This window comes from Saccopteryx leptura, chromosome 3 (assembly GCF_036850995.1).
Source record: "Saccopteryx leptura isolate mSacLep1 chromosome 3, mSacLep1_pri_phased_curated, whole genome shotgun sequence".
In the NCBI taxonomy this organism is placed as follows: domain Eukaryota; kingdom Metazoa; phylum Chordata; class Mammalia; order Chiroptera; family Emballonuridae; genus Saccopteryx; species Saccopteryx leptura.
Window position 1 is genome coordinate 119,748,926 of NC_089505.1, and position 24,602 is coordinate 119,773,527.

General features: G+C 45.9%; 2 protein-coding genes and 1 pseudogene across 4 annotated transcripts in view; 2 read left to right on the top strand and 1 right to left on the bottom strand.

The window, feature by feature from the left end:
• AKR1A1 (aldo-keto reductase family 1 member A1) overlaps positions 1-2,464 on the top strand; it is a 36,455-nt gene extending 33,991 nt beyond the window's left edge. For both annotated transcript variants that reach the window (XM_066376179.1, XM_066376178.1), the window contains exons 5-9: positions 467-662; positions 942-1,141; positions 1,384-1,456; positions 1,604-1,690; positions 2,306-2,464. In XM_066376179.1, the coding sequence (XP_066232276.1) occupies positions 467-662; positions 942-1,141; positions 1,384-1,456; positions 1,604-1,690; positions 2,306-2,371 (622 nt within the window). In that variant the 3' untranslated portion in view covers positions 2,372-2,464. The remainder of the gene's footprint in view (positions 1-466; positions 663-941; positions 1,142-1,383; positions 1,457-1,603; positions 1,691-2,305) is intronic.
• Positions 2,465-3,549: 1,085 nt separating this feature from the next.
• LOC136398303 (large ribosomal subunit protein uL5 pseudogene) lies at positions 3,550-4,141 on the bottom strand (annotated as a pseudogene).
• Positions 4,142-11,423: 7,282 nt separating this feature from the next.
• The window catches only part of NASP (nuclear autoantigenic sperm protein), a 36,722-nt gene continuing 23,543 nt past the window's right edge, over positions 11,424-24,602 (top strand). For both annotated transcript variants that reach the window (XM_066376165.1, XM_066376164.1), the window contains exons 1-2: positions 11,424-11,581; positions 22,261-22,311. In XM_066376165.1, coding sequence (XP_066232262.1) covers positions 11,523-11,581; positions 22,261-22,311 — 110 coding nt within the window. In that variant the 5' untranslated portion in view covers positions 11,424-11,522. The remainder of the gene's footprint in view (positions 11,582-22,260; positions 22,312-24,602) is intronic.

The window sequence follows — 24,602 nt, forward strand, 5'->3', positions numbered from 1 at the left end:
CCTCTCTCTGACTCTCTCTCTGTCCCTGTAAAAAAAAAAAAAAAAAAAAAGAGTGCAGCTTCACATGGGGTGTACCCTAGGATATGCATGAATGGTCCCTCCTGCTCCCTTTATTCATTCAGGAGAGGTACTAGCTTTTGCTGAACCAGGCCCTGGGGTTGAAGTAAATTCTAAGTTCTAGCAGAGGATATGAGAGAAGCCTACCATCAGCTCTGTGCCCTGTGCCAGAAGAAGGCTGTAAGAGCAGGAGGAAGGCATTAAGGAAGACTTACTAGAGGAGAGGAGATATAACCTGTGTCTGGGAATGGCCTCTTGGGTCATGATCTGGAAGGAACCACGCTTGTTTCTCATTCTTGGCCCTTTGCCCTTTCTGGGTTTGGAGTATGGGACATCAAGTGGCTGGAGGGGCAGGTAAGGCAGAAGCCTGGCATTTGTGCCCACTCTTTGGGGGCTGTTTATCACTCAGGCGGGGAGATGATCCTTTCCCGAAGAATGCTGATGGGACTATCCGCTATGACTCCACTGACTACAAGGAGACCTGGAAAGCTCTGGAGGCACTGGTGTCTAAGGGGCTGGTGCGGGCGCTGGGCCTGTCTAACTTCAGCAGTCGGCAGATTGATGATCTGCTCAGTGTGGCTTCTGTGCGCCCAGCTGTCCTGCAGGTGAGCATAGCATGCAGAGCAGCATGAGTGAGCAGATGGTGGGTCTGCCTCACGGAGATGGCTAGCAAGTTGTCAGAAATGTGAGTGCAGGACTCTGCATAAAGAGGGGAATTGAAGTGTGAGACAATAATGAAATGGACAGTTGAAAACGGAAGTGAGAAAAGCAGACTGAAGGGAAGTAGGGGTCAGCAGTGCAGCGTTGGTCAGGATGGCATGTCTGGGTGCAGCCAGGCAAGGTGGTTGTGGCCGCTCATGGTGATGGTTTCTTTCTTGGCTCAGGTGGAATGCCACCCATATCTGGCTCAGAATGAACTGATTGCCCACTGCCAAGCACGTGGCCTGCAGGTGACTGCTTACAGCCCTCTGGGCTCCTCTGATCGTGCTTGGTGTGATCCAGATGAGCCCGTCCTGCTTAAGGAGCAAGTGATCCTGGCGCTGGCTGAGAAATATGGCCGGTCTCCAGCCCAGATCTTGCTCAGGTGTGGGCAATCTTGGGGAAGGGGCTCCTTGTTTGGGAGGTAAAGGTTTAGGGGCTCCTTATCCAAGTTCCAGATGAGGGAGAGACTCTTGCCATGTGATTTGGGGAGGCCACAATGAATGAAGCATGTTTCCCATTCCAGTGGGGCTCGGGTTCCAGGAGCTTAAAGAAGGCGGCACGGAAGACAAAACAGTGTTTGAATACTGACTCCTCTTCCTCTTCTATTTCAATCCACCACCTTAGGTGGCAGGTTCAGCGGAACGTAATCTCCATTCCCAAGAGTGTCACACCATCCCGTATCCTTCAGAACATCCAGGTACTTGGTGACGGGTCCTGTCTTTGTTAGCTTATCGGGACACAGTCTGGCCCTGACCCTGACTCTGCCAGGCTTAAAGGCAGTGTTCCGGAACCCCAACTTCCACTCACAAAGCTGGCTTCCCTGATTCCCACTCTCCTTCCCCAGGTTTTTGACTTCACCTTTAGCCCAGAAGAGATGAAGCAGCTAAATTCTCTGAATAAAAATTGGCGTTACATTGTGCCCATGGTTGTGGTGAGTATGTTTCATCCCCCAGAGTCAGCGAATGTTAGATTTGGAGCAGGACTCCGGCCCAACTCTGGTCTGAACCTTGCTGATCAGAGAAAGGCAGAATGGTGTGGTTGGTAGGATTGCTGTCCTGGACACAGTGGGCTGGGTCTTTTTATTCCGCTTGGGGAAGTAGTATGGCTCAGGGATAAGGCATATAGCTTGTGAGTCTCAGTCCTCCCTGCTTTTCTATATCTTATAAGCTATAACATTATTTAACTTCTCCAAGCCTTAGCTTCCTTTTTGTAAAATTAACCCAATTCCTGACATGTAGAAAAATCTCAGTGGATGATATGAGTGAGGGGAACCTAAAAGGCATCCTTACCCTTGTTAAAGGGGTTGAGGTTTGGTTGAAGCCTGTTGCACATAAGGAAATAAATAGTTCCTTCCCAGCTGAGACTGCAAACTTTTGAGTTTGATGGAAATGCTATTGATACTGTGGCATTCTCTGAGGCTATGGCACTGTCATTGCTATCTGGCTTTGTGCTGTATACAAGTGAGGTTCAGAAAGTTTGGGGGTAAATGCCATGTCTTTGAAATATTTAACTTTTAATGGGGTCCTATGTCTGTTTCTCTTTCCAGGTGGATGGGAAGAGGGTCCCAAGAGATGCAGGGCACCCTCTGTACCCCTTTAATGACCCATACTGAAACCACAGCTTCTTGGGTTCCTTTCCAGCTCTCCATCTGTGAAATTCTGCCACCCTCTGAAAGAGGGAGTTAATAAAGCCAATGGAACATCTACACTGCTTATTGTCGTATTTGTCTGGTTGGACCTGGGATGGAAACTGTTTGCCTTAGGGATGCTGGGTACTACCTGCCCAGAGCCCAAAGTCCCTTATCATTCTTGGTTCTGGAGGAACCAGGATGGAACTGAATTACATTTCTGCTTTTCTGAATTAGGTCCATTTGTGGATTTGCGCCATCTATTGGAAGATTTTTAACATTGCATGATGCTACCTCACTGCCCTCAGTTTTCTTACAATGCCAGAAATTGGTCACCTCAGTATTTTTTAAAGATTTTATTTATTGATTTTAGAGTTGGAGGAGAGCAGGAAGCATCAACACTTCTTATAAGTGCCGTGACCAGGCAAGCCCAGGGTTTCAAACTGGTGACCTCAGCATTCCAGGTTGACGCTTTATCCACTGCACTGCCACAGGCCAGGCCACCTCAGTACTGATAGCAAGACAATGAGACTCCTGTTCATTGCTGGGCCTGAGTCTTGAGTTCTCACCCCATCCCCTACCCTGGTCAATGCCCAGGCTTAGGAACATGAAGAGCAAAAGAAACAATAGCTTGCAAAATCAGAAAAGGAGCAGGGGTTTTTGCTCTCAGACACTACAGTCTGTGTGCATAGGCTACCTGAAGGAGGCAAACTCGGCCCCAATGTTTGTCACTGCATCTAAGGTCCTAACTTACTTAATAGTCCCACTAGAGGCCAAGGAAATTTTAGGAATGTTTTTTTGTGTGTGGCAGAGACAGAGTCAGAGAGAGGGATAGATAGGGACAGACAGACAGGAAGGAAGAGAGATGAGAAACATCAATTCTTCGTTGCGGTTCCTTAGTTCATTGATTGATTTCTCATGTGCCTTGACAGGGAGGGGGGGAGAACAGACCGAATGACCTTGGGCTCAAGCTGGTGAGCTTTGCTCAAACCAGATGAGCCCGTGCTCAAGCTGTTGACCTTGGGGTCTCAAACCTGGGGCCTCCGCATCCCAATCCCAGGCTCTATCCACTGTGACACCACCTGGTTAGGCTAGGAAGGTTTTTTAAAAATCTTAGACTCTCGTCTTACAAAACTCATTTTAGATTTCCAGTTAAACCACTGCTACTGCTTTTTTTGGTTGTTTTTTTTTTCCCACTGGAAATATTTTTTTGGCCTTTTGGATAGGAACAGTTTATTTGGCAGGAAAATGATCCCCTCATACTTCTGCTGGAACCAGCGCATGGCCTCCTCTTTGCTGATTTTGTGTTTAGCCCCAATGTAGCCTGTCCTGTGTTTCTTGTCAGTGATGCTGAAATCTGGCATACCCAGCACCACATAGAAGTCGTAGGCCATAGATACCAAAGTTGGGTCATATTTGATCCCCAGATCGATGTATTCCTGAATCCCAAAACCAAAGTTTCCAGTATCTGAGAAGTTATTTTTTCCTAACTCTTGCACCTAAACCTTTCTACAAGATCTTCTGCCTTGGCCACAGACTGTGCAGTGCATGGTAATCTTTTCATTTTGTCTGATGCCAAAGGATCTGACAGTATATCTGGCTTTGGAGAACACAGGGGTCCAGCCTGTGAGCTGTTCTAGGACCTTGGCTCCTTGGGTCAGTCTGTCTCCACTCTTCCCCCACACAGATGTTGAGGCAGAGCTTGCAATGCAAAAGCTCCCACATGCGGTTCCTTTCACCTTGATTTTGCGCCATGATGAGAAACAGAAAGAACAAACCACTGCTTCACTGAACAAATATGTATTGGGTACTTGTTATGGCTAGACACAATGCTAGACCTTGGAGATATAGCTATTACCAAGATGCATAGGTCCCTATAATCTACTTGAGGAGACAGACTTTAAAGTAATTGCATAATTAGTTTAATTACAGTTGGAAGAAGTACTATGAAAAAGTGCAGAGCGAGAAGCCTGTTTTAATCAACTGAGATCTGAAGGATGAGTAAAGATTAATTAGTAAAATGCAGTGAGAGTAGGAATAGTGTTCCATAGGAATTAAGTAGCTTTAGGGAAAAGCCGTGGAATTGGAAGAAGCTGTGGAAAATTAACTCTTGTGACAAACTGAAAGTGAATGAAGGTGTAATGACAAAGTAATGCTGGAATTAGACTGGTGATTGACGGCCTAGGAGAGCGAGTTAAGAAGAGTTTTTTTTTGTTTTCTTAAGATTTTATTTATTGCCTGACTTGTGGTGGCGCAGTGGATAAAGCGTCGACCTGGAAACGCTAAGGTCGCCGGTTCGAAACCCTGGGCTTGCCTGGTCAAGGCACATATGGGAGTTGATGCTTCCAGCTCCTCCCCCCTTCTCTCTCTCTGTCTCTCTCTAAAAATGAATAAATAAAATAAAAAAAATAATAAAAAAAAAGATTTTATTTATTGTTTGACCAGGTGGTGACACAGTGATAGAGCACCGGCCTGGGACACTGAGGACCCAGGTTCGAAACTACGAGGTCGCCTGCTTAAGTACAGGTTGATCCAGCATGAGCACGGGCTCACCAGCTTGAGTGCAGGGTTGCCAGGCTTGAGTGGGATCATACACATGACCATATGGTTGATGGCTTGAGCCCAAAGGTTGCTGGGTTGAAGCCCAAGGTTGCTGGCGTGAGCCCAAGGTCACTGGCTTGAGCAAGGGTCACTGGCTCAGCTGGTGCCCCCCAGTCAAGGCACATATGAGAAAGCAATCAATGAACAACTAAAGTGACACAACTACAAGTAGATGCTTCTCATCTCTCCCTTCCTGTATGTCTGTCTCTATTTCTCTCTAAAAAAAAAAAAAAAAAGAATTTTATTTATTGAGTTTAGAGAGAGGAGAGAGAGAGAGAGAAAGACAGGGGAGGAGTGGGAAGCATTAGCATATAATTGCCTCTTGTATGTGCTTTGACTGGGCAAGCTTGGGGATTTGAACCAGCAATCTCAGCATTCCAGATTGACGTTTTATCCACTGCACCACCACAGGTCAGGCAAGTAGAGTTTTTTTAAAAATCTGAAATGTGCCTGACCAGGCGGTGGCGCAGTGGATAGAGCGTCTGACTGTGATGCGGAGGTACCCAGGTTCGAGACTCCAGGGTTGCCAGCTTGAGCGTGGGCTCATCTGGCTTGAGCAAAAAGCTCACTGGCGCCCTGGCCGGTTGGCTCAGCGGTAGAGCGTCGGCCTAGCGTGCGGAGGACCCGGGTTCGATTCCCGGCCAGGGCACACAGGAGAAGCGCCCATTTGCTTCTCCACCCCTCCGCCACACTTTCCTCTCTGTCTCTCTCTTCCCCTCCCGCAGCCAGGGCTCCATTGGAGCAAAAGATGGCCCGGGCGCTGGGGACGGCTCTGTGGCCTCTGCCCCAGGCGCTAGAGTGGCTCTGGTCGCAACATGGCGACGCCCAGGATGGGCAGAGCATCGCCCCCTGGTGGGCAGAGCGTCGCCCCATGGTGGGCGTGCCGGGTGGATCCCGGTCGGGCGCATGCGGGAGTCTGTCTGACTGTCTCTCCCCGTTTCCAGCTTCAGAAAAAGGAAAAAAAAAAAAAACTCACTGGCATGGACCCAAAGGTCACTGGCTCGAGTGGTGGGTTACTCAGTCTGCTGAAGGCCCGCGGTCATGGCACATATGAGAAAGCAATCAATGAACAACTACGATGTTGCAACGAAAAAAAACTGATGATTGATTGATGCTTCTCATCTCTCTCCGTTCCTGTCTGTCTATATCTATCCCTCTATCTGACTCTCTCTCTGTCCCTGTAAAAAAATAAAATAAAATAAAAAATCTGGAATGTGCCTGACCTATGGTGGCGCAGTGGATAAAGCTTCGACCTGGAACACTGAGGTCGCCGGTTCAAAACCCTGGGCTTGCCTGGTCAAGGCACATATGGAAGTTGATGCTTCCTGCTCCTCCCCCTCTTCTCTCTCTATCTCTCTCTCTGTCTCTCTTCTCTAAAATGAATAAATAGATAAAAATAATTTTAAAAAATAAAATAAAAATCTGGAATGTGGGAGCCATAGAAGGGTTTTTTGGTGAGAGAAACAGGAAGGGAAAGAAATGAGGAGCATCAACTCATAGTTGAGTCACATCAGTTGTTCACTGATAGCTTCTCATACATGCCCTGTCAGGGCGGGGGGGTGCTCCAGTGGAGCCAGTGATCCCTTGCTCAAGCAAGCGACCTTGTGGTTTTAAATCTGGGGGGGGGGGGGGGGCTCAGGCCTGACCAGGCGGTGGCGCTGTGGATAGAGCGTCGGACTGGGATGAGGAAGGACCCAGGTTCGAGACCCCGAGGTCGCCAGCTTGAGCGCGGGCTCATCTGGTGTGAGCAAAAAGCTCACCAGCTTGGCCCAAGGTCACTGACTTGAGCAAGGGGTTACTGGGTCTGCTGAAGGCCTGCGGTCAAGGCACATATGAGAAAGCAATCAATGAACAATTAAGGTATTGCAACGAAAAACTGATGATTGATGCTTCTCATCTCTTTCCGTTCCTGTCTGTCTGTCCCTGTCTATCCCTATCCCTCTCTCTGACTCTCGCTCTATCTCTGAAAAAAAAAAAAATTTAAAAAAAAAAATCTGGGTCCTCAGCATGCTAGATCGATGCTCTATCCATTGCACCATCACCATCAGGCATCACCATCAGGCAAGTGCTGGATTTCTTCATCTACATGTAGCTTTATTTCATATGAATTTTTTTGAAGATTTAATTTTTTTCATTTTAGAGAGAAGAAAGAAAGAAAGGCAGGGGGGAGAGAGGAACAGGAAGCACCAACTCACAGATGCTTCTCATATGTGTCTTAACTGGGCAAGCCTGGGTTTCCTACCGGGAACCTCAGCATCATTCCAGGTTGATGCCTTATCCATTGCATCACCAGAGGTCAGGCGTGTGTCCTATGACTTTTGACCTGTAACGTATTCATTATCACTGAGTTCAGTTCTAAGCATTTGTTAACTTCATGATTTTTTTAAACCCAAGGGCAATTTATAATATGCTATTCATACTATAAACAAAAGTTAATTTGCAATGCAATAAAATTTGTGGTTGGAGAAGACAGTCTATATGATAATGATATATTTTTGGGTTGTTTTTTTTTTGTTACAGAGATAGAGAGAGAGTCAGAGAGAGGGATAAATAGGGACAGACAGACAGGAACGGAGAGAGATGAGAAGCATCAATCATTAGTGTTTTGTTGCGACACCTTAGTTGTTCATTGATTGCTTTCTCATATGTGCCTTGACCGTGGGGCTACAGCAGACAGAGTAACCCCTTGCTCAACTCAGCGACCTGGGGTTCAAGCTGGTGAGCTTTTTTTTTTTTTTTTTTTTTTAAGATTTTATTTATTGGTTTTTAGAGAGAGGAGAGAGACAGAGAAAAAGGGGTGAGGGCGAAGGGGAAGCCTCAACTCAGTAGTTGCTTCCATATGTACCTTGACCAGGCAAGCCCAGGGTTTTGAACCAGTGACCTCAAGATTCCAGGCCAAATGCTTTATCCACTGCGCCACCACAGGTCAGGCAAGCTGGTGAGCTTTTGCTCAAACCAGATGAGCCCGAGCTCAAGCTGGCGACCTCGGGTCTCGAACCTGGATCTTCCACATCCCAGTCTGATGCTCTATCCATTGTGCCACTGTCTGGTCAGGCTATTTTTAAGAATTCTTTGAGGCTTAATATATGGTCCATTTTTGTAAATGATCTATGATGTTTGAATATAATTTTTTTTTTTTTGTATTTTTCTGAAGCTGGAAACGGGGAGAGACAGTCAGACAGACTCCCGCATGCGCCCGCCCGGGATCCACCCGGCACGCCCACCAGGGGCGATGCTCTGCCCACCAGGGGGCGATGCTCTGCCCCTCGGGGCGTCGCTCTGCCGCGACCAGAGCCACTCTAGCGCCTGGGGCAGAGGCCAAGGAGCCATCCCCAGCACCCGGGCCATCTTTGCTCCATCTTGGCTGTGGCTGCGGGAGGGGAAGAGAGAGACAGAGAGGAAGGGGGGGGGGGTGGAGAAGCAAATGGGCGCTTCTCCTATGTGCCCTGGCCAGGATTCGAACCCGGGTTCCCAGCACGCCAGGCCGACACTCTACCGCTGAGCCAATCGGCCAGGGCCTGAATATAATTTGTATTTGCTCCCTCTTCCTTTTTTTTTAGCGAGACATAGGGACAGACAGGAAGGGAGAGAGATGAGAAGCATCAATGCACAGTTGTGGCACCTTAGCTGTTCATTAATTGCTTTCTCATATGTGCCTTGACTGGGGGGCTCCAGCCAAGCCAGTGATTCCTTGCTCAAGCTAGTAACCTTGGGTTCAAGCCAGTGACCATAGGGTCCTGTGTACGATCCCACACTCAAGCCTGTTGACCTCACACTCAAGTTGGTGAGCCCATGCTCAAGCCAATGAGCCTGTGCTCAAACAGGTGACCTTGGGTTTCAAACCTGGGTCTTCAGCATCCCAGGCCAATGCTCTATTTACTGCGCCACTGCGTGGGCAGGCTATTCATGCTATTATTATTATTATTTTTTAAAGAGTTCAGCATGCATTTAAAATTTTTTTAGGCCCTGGCCAGTTGGTTCAGTGGATAAAGCGTCAGCCCAGCATGCAGAATTCCTAGCTTTGATTCAGGCCAGGGCACACATGAGAAGTGACCATCTGCCTGACCAGGCAGTGGCGCAGGGGATGGAGCGTTGGACTGGGATGTGGAGGACCCAGGTTTGAGACCCCGAGGTCGCCAGCTTGAGTGCGGGTTCATCTTGTTTGAGCAAGGCTCACCAGCTTGAGCCCAAGGTCGCTGGCTTGAGCAAGGGATCACTCGATCTGCTGTAGCCCCCTGGTCGGGGCACATATGAAAAATCAATCAATGAACAGTTAAGGAACTGCAATGAAGAATTGATGTTTTTCATCTCTCTCCCTTCCTGTCTGTCCCTCTCTCTGATTCTCCCTGTCTCTGCCACACACACAAAAAAGTGACCATCTGCTTCTCTTACCCTCCCTCTCCCCCTTTTCTCTCTTTCCCCCTCCTCCAGTCAGTGGCTTAATTGGCTCAAGGGTCACCCTGGGCACTGAGGATGGCTCTGTTGATTCAAGTATTGGCCCCAGATGGGGGTTGCCAGGTGGATCCCGGTTGGGGCACATGAGAGAGTCTGTCTATCTCCCCTCTCCTAAGCTAAAATCAAATTTGTTGATTGACTTTAGAGAGGGAGGAAGGTGAGGGGAGAGAGAAACAGATTTTCTACTTATTTCTGCATTCATTAGATGATTTTTTATTTATTTTTTAATGTTTATTTTATTGCTTTTAGAGAGGAAGGGGGACAGGGAGAGAGAGACAGGAATATCCATCTACTCTTGTATGTACCCTGATCGGGAATCAAACGGGCAACTTCTGCTCTTTGGAACGATGCTCTAACCAACTGAGCTATCGGCCAGGGTTTAATATGATTAAATAAGAATTATTTTAAAAGACTATTGATTTTAGAAAGGGGGGGGGAGAGAGAGAGAGAGAGGAGAAGCAGGAAGTATCAATTCAGTAGTTGCTTCTGGTATGTGCCTTGACTGGGGTAAGGCCAGGGTTTCCAACCAGTGACTTCAATATTCCAGGTCCACGTTTTATCCACTGCGCCACCACAGGTCAGGCATGAAGTTGCCTGTTTGTTTGCCACAGTAATTGACATTTTTCAGGTCCAGTTCTATAACCCCCAAAATTTCAACCTGCCTGAGCCTTTTGTTGTTGTTGTTAATATTTTATTTAATTTTTTTATTTACCTATCTATCTATTTATTTACTTATTTTTAGATAGAGAGGAGAGAGAGAGAAGGGGGGAGAGGAGAAGGAAGCATCAATTCCCATTTGTGCCTTGACTCCGCAAGCCCAGGTTTTCAAACCGGCAACCTCAGCAATCCAGGTGGACGATTTATCCACTACTCCTCTACAGATCAAGTTCAACGTGCCTGAGCCTTTAGAGACTAATAGAAGCCTCCCCGGGAATGCTTACCTTTGTGCCTGAACCTCGAGGTAATAAAATTCTATTCTGATCACTGTGGGCAAGGCCATGGTGGAACGCAATGGATGATGCTCTAGGTGTGGGGAAGTGCAGCCATTTCAGCCTGCCAGTTATCTTCCACTCAGCTGTAGGAAATGAGGCGCACTGCTTTCCATTACCGACTCGGCTTGCAACTTTCTGAGCAAGTTAAACCTTCACTGAACCATGGTTTCTCTTTCTACCAAATGGGATTGGTAACACCGATATGACTAGTAGCGTTAAGATTAAATAAGATTGCTAATAACTTTTAAGTGTTTAAACACAGTACTCTCCTCGCACGTAGTAGGCAAAATCCTAGCAATGAGGGAACGGGAAAGAGCTGGAACACTAAATGAGTTAGATTTGGAGCCTGGGTAGAGTTTAAGAGGATAGCACCAGCGGATTGGGCCAGTCGAAGTGGGCAGGCCCATAGGGAGGAGCCAGACGCGTCCCGCCGCAGGACTGAGCTTTGAATGAAGCGCGGTAGTTTCAGCGATAGCCAATCCTAGAGTAGCAATTTTTTTCGTCAACGGTTGCTGAGGCTCACAACCATGCGTCTCTCACCGAGATCAGTTCTAGCCGTTGGTACTGTACCCGTACTCGACTCTTGCGTGTCCATCCGTTACGACTGCGAGGACGAAGACAAGTCTCAAACACCTCCCAGTTTATCTGGGCCGGAAACAGCTCCTCGGCTCTTCAATCCAAGTATGCAGAGCAGCACCAGCTTCCCTTTCTGTGAAAGCCGCTGGCTGACGCCCAGTGGGGAGTTTTAGTAACAAAATTCCAGTCTTTACGTTGTTTGCTAGAGAAGCTGGAAGCTGCTTTTTTGGGGGAAAGCAGGCCAGGGAGAAGAGGTATTAAGCGCACCCAGAAGCGAGCGTGAGTGGGTGGTACCCTTGGTTTAGACTGGGCTGAATTCTGGCCCTTTAAACTAGAGGGGGAGGATCCGGAAGTGGATGGGCGGGGCTAAGGGCCCTGATATATAAAAGGGCTCAGCCGCGCGGGGTCTCCAATCTGCCATTTTCTGTCCTCTTGTAAGTCTCTGGCTTTTCTAATTCCTCCCTTTCTCACAGGTTGTATTCCGTTCGGTGGCCCACCATCTCAGGGGAACGATGGACGCAGAGTCCACAGCCACTGCCGCCATCGCTGCGGAGCTGGTTTCTGCCGACAAGTAAGCGGGACCACAGAGATCTTGAGTCACTGGCCAGTCCGCGAGGAGGGGGTGGCAGACTGAGGCTCCCCGGGAGGGGAGACCGGTGGAGTGGAGGGTTTGCCTCCCATTGAACAACCGTTGTTGTTGGAGGGGGGACTTGAACAATGGAGAAGCCCACCTCTTGAAGAGGGCCTCGCGTATTAGCACTTAGGCCGGTTGGCTGGCGCCCCCTGCCCCGCTTTTCGCGGCCGCCATCTTGCCGGGGGCAGCGGCGGCTGGCGGAATCGCCAGCCCCTCTTCTTCCTCCCCCAGCCCTGGGCTATCCGTGGGGAGGCGGGGCCCTAACGCGCCTGTGTGCCTCTAAAGCCCTACAGTCCCCGCACTCATGGCACACGCCTCCAGCAGGATTCCTAAACAACCCGGGAAAATAACCAATAGAGATTTGGCGCCAAAAGAAGAGGAAAACCTGCAGGAGAGGCTGGACCGGTGGGGTTGAAGTGGGCGGGGCCTCTCGGGGGCGGGGCCTTGTGGCTGTGCTCGCTAGTATCCGCCGGTTCTGGAGCAGGGGGCGGGGCCCTGAGGAGGCGGGAAAACTTCCATTGTTTGGGTTTATGCAGCGAGATCCTAGGACTTCCGCAGTGGGGCTTGGAGAACCCTGTTCCACCCAATCGCTTCGCTCACCTCGTGTCCTTTTGCGTGGAACTAACCAGGTTCTTCGGCCTGTGGTGGAGAGCATCGTGGTTCTTTGGACTCTGGGAATATTAGTGAGAGAGACTGCTTTTGGGACTTCATCCGAATGCAAAGCATCTTCGCCTTGCGCTGCATGGAGCATTCCTCACTGGCAGCGGTGTGTGTTTGCCAGGTTGTATGAAGAGTAGTATGCGCGAAGTGTAGTAGAATGACTGGAGGGAATGATAGAAGATACGATTGCTTTGAAAGCGGCACAGTGCCACTCAAGACGACGTATTCTTTGAATAATGAAGGGAACACTCCGTTCATTAGAAAAAACAAAGTCTTTTCTATCTAGTAGGTTTAACTTCCCAATTGTCCCTTATTTTTTAGGGATCTTATTTTTGTGCAATTTATAATTTAGCTTTCTCCGTTATACAGAGAAAGATTGCTGTAAGGTTTTTATGATTGGTCTTCAGCCTTACAATCTATCCACTGTACCACTACCTGATCAGACAAAAACTTTATTAATTTTTTAGAGAGAGAAACGTTGATTTGTTCCACTTTCTTATGCATTCATTGGTTGCTTCTATGTGCCCTGACTCAGGGATTGAACCTTCAACTTTAATGCTTCTGGATGATGCTCTGACCAGCTGTAGTACCCTACCAGCGCTGGATAACACTGTTCCCAATCCTAGAGAAAAAAAAATTCTGTACTCACCTGATCCAGGCGGTGGTACAGTGGATAGAGAATTGGCCTGGGATGCTGAGGACCTCGGTTCGAAACCCCAAACTCACTGGCTTGAGCACAGGGTCAATGGCTCATCTGGAGCCCCCAGTCAAGGCACATATGAGAGAGCAATCAATGAACAACTAAGGTAAACAGTCACCAGTATTTTGCAGTTTGTTATGTAAAGACTAGTAGACCAGATAGCAGGGGTCGGGAACCTATGGCTCACGAGCCAGATGTGCGTCTTTTGATGGCTGCATCTGTCTTGCAGACAGATCTTTAATAAAAAAATTAATAACGTTAAAAATATAAAACATTCTCATGTATTACAATCCATTCATTTCCTACCACTCATGTTCCTGGTTGCAGGTGGCTGGAGCCAATCACAGCTGTCCTCCAGGACAATACCAAATTTTTATTGGATAATGCATAACATACATAGGTAGTTGTATGGTTCTCACGGAATTACATTTTAAAATATGTGACGTTCATGGCTCTCGTAGCCAAAAAGGTTCCCAACCCCTGAGATAGGGGAAAATGAAATGGTGGGGATAGTAGTCAATTCTCCCCCTAAGTAAGCATTTGCTGTTCATCTCAAGTTGAATGCATGAGAATGTAGGCCATATTGGCAGCTAATTTCAAAGAAAAGGTTTTTTTTTCCCCATTGATTTTTTTTTTTTTTTGAAAGACAAGAAGGGAGCCTGACCTGTGGTGGCGCAGTGGATAAAGCATCAACCTGGAAATGCTGAGGTCGCCGGTTCAAAACCCTGGGCTTGCCTGGTCAAGACACATGGGAGTTGATGCTTCCAGCTCCTCCCCCTTCTCTCTCTCTGTCTCTCCCTCTTCTCTAAAAAAATGAATAAATAAATTAAAAAAAAAAGACAAGAAGGGAGACAATTATCTTGTTCTACTTACTTGTGTGATCATTGATTGTTTCTCATATGTGCCTTGGCCTGAATTGGGCTCCAACAGGCAAACTCGCAATCCAGCCCATGACCTTGACACAAGCCTATGCTCTGGCCACTATGCCACTGGCCAGGGCTGAATTTTTGTTTTTTTTTAAATATTTTATTTATTGATTTTTTAGAGAGACAGAGAGAGATAGAAGGGGGAGGAGCAGGAAGCATCAACTCCCATATGTGCCTTGACCAGGCAAGCCCAAGGTTTTGAATCGTGGCCAGGGCTGAGTTTTAAAATTTTATTTATTCATTTATTTACTTAATTACTTATTATTCATTTATTTTTGAGAGAGAGACAGACATATAGGAAGGGAGAGCAATGAGAAGCATCAACTTGTAGTTGCCTCACTTCAGTTGTTCACTGATTGCTTCTCATACATTGTGGGCAGAGGGGCCAGATGACAGAGTGACCTCATGCTCAAGCCAGAGAATTTGGGGTTTCAAACCTGGGAACTCAGTGTTCCAGGTGGACGCTCTACCCACAGTGCCACCACCATCAGGCTTTTTTATTTTAAATAGAAAATACTCTTTCTGACTAAAAATTCAGTGAAAGTTCTCTCCAACCCTTATTCTGTAGTCAAACAGTTATCCAGTGTTAGGGATTTATTACATATTCCCCAATGATACTTTATAGTAGCTTTCATGACACATTTCTGAGCACTTAGTACAGGGGTCCCCAAACTACGGCCCACGGGCCGCATGTGGCCCCCTGAGGCCATTTATCCAGCCCCGGCTGCACTTCCAGAAGGGGCACCTCTTTCAGAGGTGGTCAGCATCCGCACCCTGTGCTCCTGGAGTACTGTATGTGGCAGCGCCATCAGGTACAGTACTTCCGGTAACGTGGGACGCGCACGTCACAGCTCTGGAAGCACGTCATATCACTTGTTACGGCTAGCAATGACAAATATGGAACTGGACATTGACCATCTCATTAGCCAAAAGCAGGCCCATAGTTCCCATTGAAATACTAATCAGTTTGTTGACTTAAATTTACTTGTTCTTTATTTTAAATATTGTATTTGTTCCCATTTTGTTTTTTACTTTAAAATAAGATATGTGCAGTGTGCATAGGGATTTGTTCATAGTTTTTTTTTTATAGTCCGGCCCTCCAACTGTCTGAGGGACAGTGAACTGGCCCCCTGTGTAAAAAGTTTGGGGACCCCTGACTTAGTATATCTTAGAGATCATTCCTTCTCAGGACATAGTTTGTTTGTTTATTTATTTATTTATTTTTTTGTTTATTAATTTTTATAGAGGAGAGAGAGAGAGAAGGGGGAGGGAGGAGCAGGAAGCATCAACTCCCATATGTGCCTAGACCAGGCAAGCCCAGGGTTTTGAACCAGTGACCTCAGCGTTCCAGGTCGACGCTTTATCCACTGCGCCACCACAGGTCAGGCTATTTATTTTTCTTAAGTAAGAAGCGGGGAGGCGGAGACAGACTCCCACATGTCCCCTACCAGTATCTACCTAGCAGACCTCCTATGGGTTGATGCTCTGCCCATCGGGCAGTTGCTCTATTGCCTGGCCACATATTAGTGCCTGAGGCGAGGCCATGGAGCCATCCTCAGAACCCAAGGCCAATGATTCATTAGAGCCTGGAGAAGATATCTGAGGGTGAGGGAGAGGTGGAGAAGCAGATGGTATCTTCTGTGTGTCCTGGCCAGGAATTGAACCCAGGACTTCCACACCCTGGGCCCATGCTCTACCATGGAGCCAATTGGCCAGGGCTTCTAGTATTTTTTTTAAAAAGATTTTATTTATTCAATTTAGAAAGGAGAGAGATAGAAGGGAGGAGGAGCAAGAAGCATCAACTCCCATATGTGCCTTGACCAGGCAAACCCAGGGTTTCAAACTGGTGACCTCAGCATTCCAGGTTGACGCTTTATCCACTGTGCTGCCATAGGCCAGGCACTAGTACTCTTTTATTTTATGTTTTACATAATAATTTTTTATAAGAGGCAGAAATCCACATTTTTAAAAATTTTTATTCATTTTAGAGAAGAGAGAGAAGGGGGGAAAGGAGTAGAAAGTACCAACTCCCATATGTGCTTTGAACAGGCAAACCCTGGGTTTCTAACCTCTGGCCTCAGTGTTTCAGGTCACGCTTTATCCACTGTGTCTCCACAGGTCAGGCCAGAAATGCCCACTTCTTTGTGATACTTTCATAGTTTTAAATGTAGAACTATTATGATTAACATAAAAAAATAACTGGATAACGTGTCTGTGACCCAGATAGGACATGAATATCAGTTTGTAATTTTTATTCTAATTCAATAATTTTTTTTTTGTATTTTGTGAGAGAAACAAATTTGTTGTTCCACTTATTTATGCATTCATTGATTGATTTTTGTATGTGCCCTGATTGTGAACTGAACCTGTGACCTTGGCGTGGAAGCACTAAACTCTTAATCCATTGACCCACCTAGTCAGAACTAGAAATAAATTGGACATTATTCTCACATTTCTGTTATATTTTATAGAAACCCCATCTTTTAAACATTGGAAATAAAAAATCTGATCCTTCAACCACAGGTAATTTGAGGAACTCAGTGCTCCTCAGATAGAGCCAGAATAACCTCTATTTTAACATAAATGGCTGCAGCAGAAAGTGGTTGTGGATAAAGCTAATGGGCCATATCAGGATTCTGGGCAGATGTCCTAAAAGTACTGCCTTTCAAATTGTACCTCATCCGTGGCTCTAGCCGTGAAGTCTGCTTATTTGCTTTCTTTTTAGATTTTATTTATTGATTTTACAAAGAGGAAGAGAGGGGCGAGCAATGAGAAATATCAACTCATAGCTGCTTGTCATATGTGCCTTTTTTTTTCTTTTTAAAGTAAGAGAAGGAGGGAGGGACAGACTGACAAACTGGCTGGAATGGTGAGAGATGAGAAGTATCAGTTCTTCCTTGTGGCATCTTAGTTATTCATTGGTTGCTTTCCCATATGTGCCTTGACGGGAGCTCCAGCAGAGTGAGTGACCCCTTGTTCAAACCAGTGACCTTGAACTCAAGGCAGTAACCTTTGGGATCATGTCTATGCTTGCACGCTCAAGCTGGTGAGCCCCTGTTAAAGCTGGATGAAACCGTGCTTGTTCTGCTGACATCGGGGTTTCAAACCTGGGTCCTCAGCATACCAGTCCTACACTCTATCCATTGCACCAGTGCTTGGTCAGGCTGTTGTATGTGCCTTAACCCAGCAAACCCAGTGTTTCAAACTGGTGACCTCAGTGTTTCAGGTCATCACTATCCACTGCGCCACCACAGGCCAGGCTGTGCTTTTTTTTTTTTCCCCCTGTGGCAGAGACAAAGAGTCAGATAGGGACAGACAGACAAGAAGGGAGAGAGATGAGAAACATCAGTTCTCCATTGCAGTTCCTCAGTTCATTGATTAATTTCTCATATGTGCCTTGACGCGGGGCGGGGGGGGGGGCGGTCAGCAGACTAAGTGATCCCTTACTTGAGCCAGTGACCTTCGGCTCAAGCTGGTGAGCCTTGCTCAAACCATATAAGCCTGTGCTCAAGGTGCTGACCTCAGGGTCTCGAACCTGGGTCCTCCACATCCCAGTCCGACACTGTCCACTGCGCCACCGCCTGGTCAGGCTGTGCTGTGCTTATTTTCTATACTATTTTCATCCCATTCCTCAGGGCTTTTTGTCAGATTTGTAGACCAGTATAATACAAAAGGATTAGGAGTTAGGAAGTAAGGATTTTGGATACTACTGAAAGTAACTGACAACTTTTTATCTCTAAAGTACTGTATTTCCTCATGTATAAGACGCACCGTAATTTTGGGGCCCAGAATTTAAAAGAAACTATTTCATACAGTTATTGAACTCAAGTTTTTTGGGTTTTTTTTTTCCCCTGAAGCTAGAAACCAGGAGAGACAGTCAGACAGACTCCCGCATGCGCCCGACCAGGATCCACCCGGCACGCCCACCAGAGGGCTACGCTCTGCCGCAACCAGAGCCACTCTAGCGCCTGGGGCAGAGGCCAAGGAGCCATCCCCAGCGCCCGGGCCATCCTTGCTCCAACGGAGCCTCGGGCTGTGGGAGGGGAAGAGAGAGACAGAGAGGAAGGAGATGGGGAAGGGTGGAGAAGTAGATGGGCGCTTCTCCTGTGTGCCCTGGCCGGGAATCAAACCCGGGACTTCTACACGCCAGGCCGACGCTCCACCACTGAGCCAACCGGCCAGGGCCAAACTCAAGTTTTATTCATCATAAAATTCATACAACTCCTCCTGATCACTGTCAAAACTCCCATCCATTAGCTTGTCCTCATCTGTGTCTGATGATGAATCACTGTCTTCAACAAATGAGTGCAAAAACAAGCACGCAAGTAGAAAGTGCAAGTTAAAATGTACAACCACTGTATAAGATGTACCCAGTTTTTAGACCCAAAATTTTTCAGGAAAGGGTTTGTCTTATACATGGGGAAACACAGTGTGTTCTAGTTAGTCCCCGCCTTTCGTCTAATCTCTTCAGCCTTTTTCTGTTCTTCTAAACCAGCTGTCCCTTCTGCTTATGTGTTTTTGGGATTGTTTCCAATGCTTAGCAAATAGTAGGTACTAAAATATCATTAAATTTATTTACTGAATTGAGTAATTTTTTTTAAAGATTTTTTTTTTTCATTTTATTTATTCATTTTTAGAGGGGGGAGAGAGAGGGAGAGAGAGAGAGAGAAGGGGGGAGGAGCTGGAAGCATCAACTCCCTTATGTGCCTTGACCAGGCAAGCCCAGGGTTTCGAACCAGTGACCTCAGCATTTCCAGGTCAACACTATCCACTGGGCCACCACAGGTCAGGCGAGTAATTTTTTAAATTATTGATTTGTTTCATCTAGGTATATATTACAGATCTATTCATGCCCACCAGGGGGTAATGCTCCATTTTGACCAGAGCCATTCTAGCCCCTGAGGCAGAGGCCATGGAGCCATCCTCAGTGCCCGGGCCAACTTTGCTCCAGTGGAACCTTGGCTGTGGGAGAGAAAGAGAAATAGAAAGGAAGGAGAGGGGAAAAGGTGGAGAAGCAGATGGGCCCTTCTATGTGCCCTGGCTGGAAATTGAATCAGGGACTTCTACATGCCGGTCCGACACTGTACTGCTGAGCCAACCAGCCAGGGCCTACGTATCTATTTTTATAAGTATAGCTAAACAAGAAAGTCCAGGTATGAGAAACTAATAACTCAGTTATATTTGTTGTGTGCTTTTTTATCTTTTGAGGAATTTTCAGTAATTTTCTAGAAGGGAAAACCATTTTATCTTTTATAGTTTGTATTTATTTCAGGTTTTTCTGTATGTACTTCAATCTAATGTGCTTCTGAGGTGCAGGTACTTGGTAGCAATGTTGCCTCTGAATATTGCCTTTGAGATATAGGTGAACACCAATGATGGCACAGGTAAAAATGGCAAGGATTTAAATTCATACGAAGTGAATGGTGTCAATATCTATTGGGTTCCTAAGCAGTAATTTAAGTAATCCCTGTTTGGAAATCTACCTGAGCCTGACCTGTAGGGGCCCAGTGAATCAAGTGTCAGCCTGAAAAGCTGAGATCGTTGGTTCAAAACCCTGGGCTTGCCTGGTCAAGGCACATATGGGAGCTGATGCTTCCTACTCCTCCCCCTGCTCTCTGTCTCTCTCTCAAAAATGTTTTTGTTTTGTTTTTTTAAAAGAAACAACGATAAACCTACCTGAGACATAGTTGTATGGTAAAGAAAGGGTAAATTCTTTATTTACCAACTTATATTTTTATTGATTTTAGAGAGAGAAAAGAAGGAACATAAATCTGTTCCTGTATATGTCTTGAATGGGGATCCGACCAGCAACCTCTAAGCTTCTGGACAAAGCTCTAACAACCAACTGAGCATCTGGCCTTGGCTATTTACCAATTTTCAAAATAATGCAGAGTTCTCGAATTTTTCTCCAAAGATGGCTAACAAGTATCTTGCCTTTTGTATTGCTGAGAACTCATGGATTTAAACATATTTGCATTTTTTTCAATCCTTTGCAGTTAATTATCTTTGTTTAAGCTCAAATTGTCCTGTTTTTTGGCCCATGGGATTTTGTTTATTTATTTATTTTTAATATTTATTGACTTTAGAGAGGGAGAGTCAGGAACATCCGTCTATTCCTTTGTGCCCTGACCTGGAATCTAACGGGCAACCTCTGTTTGGGGGCAGCACTCTACCCAAGCAAACTATCCAACCAGAGTTGTCTTATGGGATTTTACTTGGGTTGGTTCCTGAGTGTACTTCAGTAATTTTTTGAAAATTATTGCCAAAACGGGACACAGGACTCTTCCTATGCTTTGTTCGGGATTCCTATATTTGTTTGATTTATAATTTCCTTTTGGAATGATATGACCCTAAATAGGATTAGGTAAAGCTTTGTTGCTTTCTGGCATGAATTGTCTCAGACTCACCTTTGAACTTTCTCTGCTCCAACTTAGAATTGATTATCAGTGGAGTCTTGGTTCTCTATAATGGGAAATAGATTTTCAGGAAGAGTCAGGATGTTCAAGGATCTCACTGCTATTGAGTTGGTCATTATTTTTAGATCTTTTCAGTAAACACAATTGTGAATTTTTTTTTTTAGTGAGAGAGACAGATAGGAAGGGTGAGAGATGAGAAGCATCCGTGCATTGCAGCACCTTACGTATTCATTGATTGTTTTCTCATATGTGCCATGATCTGGAGGCTCAAGCTGACGGCCATGGGATCATGTCCATGATCCCATGCTCAAGCTGGTGAGCTTGTGCTCAAGCTGGTGACCTCGGGGTTTCAAACATGGGTCCTCATTGTTCCAGGGCCAATGCCCTATCCACTGTGCCACTGCCTGGTCAGGCAATTATGAAATGTTTTAAAGATATTTATTAGGATTTTTTTTAAAAAAAGAATGTTCTGCTAAACTTTTTTTTTTTCTTTTTTTTTTCTGTATTTTTCTGAAGCTGGAAACGGGGAGAGACAGTCAGACAGACTCCCGCATGCGCCCCACCAGGATCCACCCGGCACACCCACCAGGGGGCGACTCTCTGCCCATCCGGGGCATCGCTCTGTTGCTACCAGAGCCACTCTAGCACGTGGGGCAGAGGCCAAGGAGCCATCCCCAGCGTCCGGGCCATCTTTGCTCCAGTGGAACCTCGGCTGCGGGAGGGGAAGAGAGAGACAGAGAGGAAGGAGAGGGGGAGGGGTGGAGAAGCAGATGGGCACTTCTCCTGTGTGCCCCAGCCGGGAATCGAACCCTGGACCTCTGCACGCCAGGCCGACGCTCTACCACTGAGCCAACCGGCCAGGGCCTTAAACTTTTTTTTTTTTTTTTAAAAACCTTACTTTTGGTGAGCAGTTTTGTAGAACATGGGGTTTATTAGGAATGCAGGTATTCTAGTATAACAAAAATACTATATTCTCTTTCATCTGATCACAAATTTAGACCTAGTATGTGACTGTCGTTTATAGTATACTTAATGCTTAGCAAATAAGTTTTTAACAGATATTTGATGAGTACAGGTAAACTTGATATGTAAGTAACCAGTAAACACAGGTTTGGCTGCCTACTGCAACAAAAGTCAAAATCCTGATACAGGTGCTGGCGCAAAAGGAAAGCGTTATATTCAGTTGCCAGGACCTGGAAGAGTGGTGGGCTATTGTCTCAAAGACCGTCTCCTTCCTGCTCAAGCCCAAGGTTCTTATAGGGATAGGGAGTGGAGAGCTTTCTCCTATCCAGTTATCTTGCTAGCTTTTGGTGACTTTGGGCTCTGTCCATTCATTTTTTTTTTTCCCCAGTGTTTTTTTCAGAGACAGAGAGAGGGATAGACAGGGACAGACAGACAGGAATGGAGAGATGAGAAGCATCAATCATTAGTTTTTCATTGCATGTTGCAACACCTTAGTTGTTCATTGATTGCTTTCTCATATGTGCCTTGCCCACGGGCCTTCAGCAGACCGAATAACCCCTTGCTCAAGCCAGCGACCTTGGGCTCAAGCTGGTGAGCTTTTGCTCAAACCAGATGAGCCCGCGCTCAAGCTAGCGACCTCGGGGTCTCGAACCTGGGTCTTCTGCATCCCAGTCTGATGCTCTATCCACTGCGCCACCGCCTAGTCAGGCTGTCCATTCATCTTTTAGCTTGCTCAGTGTAAGAACCTCCTCCTTCTGCAGCCTTCTTGATGGATGGAGCAACTCCCTGTAGCTCCCAGACTGTGATAACAAATAAATATTAAGATTTTAGTACAATGTTGGGCTTTTAATAAATGAACCTCTTATGTCTATCTATTTCATAATGTATTTAATTTTCAGGTTTATAATCTCCATTTTTACTTTTTTTTCCCCCCTTAATTTTTCATTACAGAATTGAAGATGAAGCTCCTGCTCCTTCTACCTCTGCAGAGAAAGCGGAAAGGTAAGATTATTTACATGGCACAGATTTATATCTGAACATAAATTATAAGAGCTATATAACTTGAGGTCAGTTTTTTTATTATTATTTTAATTTTCATTTATTGATTTTAGGGAGAGAGAGACAGAGATAGGAACATCAAGCTGTTCCTGTATGTGCCCTGACCAGGGATTGAACTGGCAACCTCTGAGCTTCAGCATGATGCTGTAACCAACTGAGCTATTTGGCACAGCTTTTTATTATTATTATTTACAACTTACACATACTTGACTTGATTCAAAGCCATCTTATGGTACATACAATGTTTCACGTAGTTGACCTCAATTTTGTTCACACTGATGTCTGAGTTGTATCTGGGTTTCTGTCTTCAAGACTGCTCAGTTGCTTCAATTGCTGTTTGTTTATTTTCTTTCAGGATCAAGTTCAGTACTTTCATGAAAAATCTTATTCTTTCTCTGGACATTCTTTCCTAGATTCTTAGTTTTGTGTAAGTTATACCTACAATGGAACCAGTATCCAGAAGTTGCCAAGACAAATACCCTCACTCCAATATTTCATAATTTTCTTACTCAGTTAGTTAACAAAAAATGTCCAGGGCCACAACAGGTCCTAATGAACCATATTATACATAGAGATTTTTTTTTTTAAGTGACAGAAGGGGACAGACAGGGAGAGAAAGATGAAAAGCATCAATTCTTTGTTGCAGCACCTTAGTTGTTCATTGATAGTTTTCTCATATTTGCCTTGACAAGGGGGTGGGGGATCCAGCCAAACTGGTGACCCCTTGTCAAGCTAGCAACCTCAGGTTTTTAACCTGGGTCCTCAGCATCCCAAGTTGACGTTCTGTCCACTGTGCCACTGTCTGGTCAGTCACAGGGAATATTCTTGACTTCTAAAATTTCTAGGAGCAGCCTGAACAGGCAGTGACACAGTGGACAGAGCGTCAGACTGGGATGTGGAGAACCCAGGTTTGAGACCCTGAGGTCGCCATCTTAAGCGCTGTTCATCTGGTTTGAGCAAAGCTCACCAGCTTGGGCCCAAGGTTGCTGGCTAGAGCAAGGGGTTACTTTTCTGTTGTAGCTCCGCAGTCAAGGCACATATGAGAAAGCAACTGATGAACAACTAAAGTGCCACAACAGAAGAATTGATGCTTCTCATCTTTCTCCCTTCCTATCTGTCTGTCCCTATCTATCCCTCTCTCTCTCTGTCTCTGCCAAAATAAATAAATAAATGAGAAAATATTTAGGAGCTTAAAGGGTTTCCTCCTTTTGGGCTGCTGGACTCCAGTGCAGTGGCCATGTGGACAAATCAGTTTCATTGTTTTTAATATAAAAACAATATTAAGGTACTTCTTATCTGTAATTTAAAGTATGGAGTCCAAACAATATGTTCATGTTTTTTTCATTGGATTAAAATACTAGAATTCAAGTTATTTAAGCCTGTTTCTTTTTTTTTTTTTTTTTTTTTTTTTTTTAACAGAGACCAAGAGAGTCAGAGAGGGATAGACAGGGACAGACAGGAATGAAGAGAGATGAGAAGCATCAATCATCAGTTTTTCGTTGTGCGTTGCAACATTTTAGTTCTTCATTGCTTGCTTTCTCATATGTGCCTTGACCGCGGGCCTTCAGCAGACTGAGTAACCCCTTGGTAGAGCCAGCGACCTTGGGTCCAAGTTGGTGAGCTTTTGCTCAAACCAGATGAGCCTGCGCTCAAGCTGGTGACCTCGGGGTCTCAAACCTGGGTCTTTCCGCATCCCAGTCTGACGCTCTATCCACTACGCCCCCGCCTAGTCAGGCTAAGCCTGTTTCTTACTCAGTATACAACATGCCTGACAAATGCAGACTTTCAAGAGATAAAATAATTGCCTGACCAGGCACTGGTGCAGTGGATAGAGCCTCAAGTTGGAACATTCAGTACTAGGGTTTGAAACATCGAGGTTGCCGGCTTGAGCATAGGCTCAACAGCTTGAGAGTAGGGTCATAGACATGACCCCATGGTTGCTGGCTTGAGCCCAAGGTCACTGGCTTGAGCAAGGGATCACTGACTCTGCTGCAACCCCTCTTACCCACCTCAGGTCAAGGAACATGAAAAAGCAATCAGTGAAAAACTAAAGTGATGCAATGAAAAATTGGTGCTTATCATATTCCACTTACAGTATGTCTGTCCATCATCCCAAGCCCAGTGTTCTGCAAAATTAGTTATTTTAGTCTATTTCTCTCTCTCTTTTTTTTTCCCCCCTGAAGCTGGAAACAGGGATAGACAGTCAGACAGACTCCCGCATGCACCCGACCGGG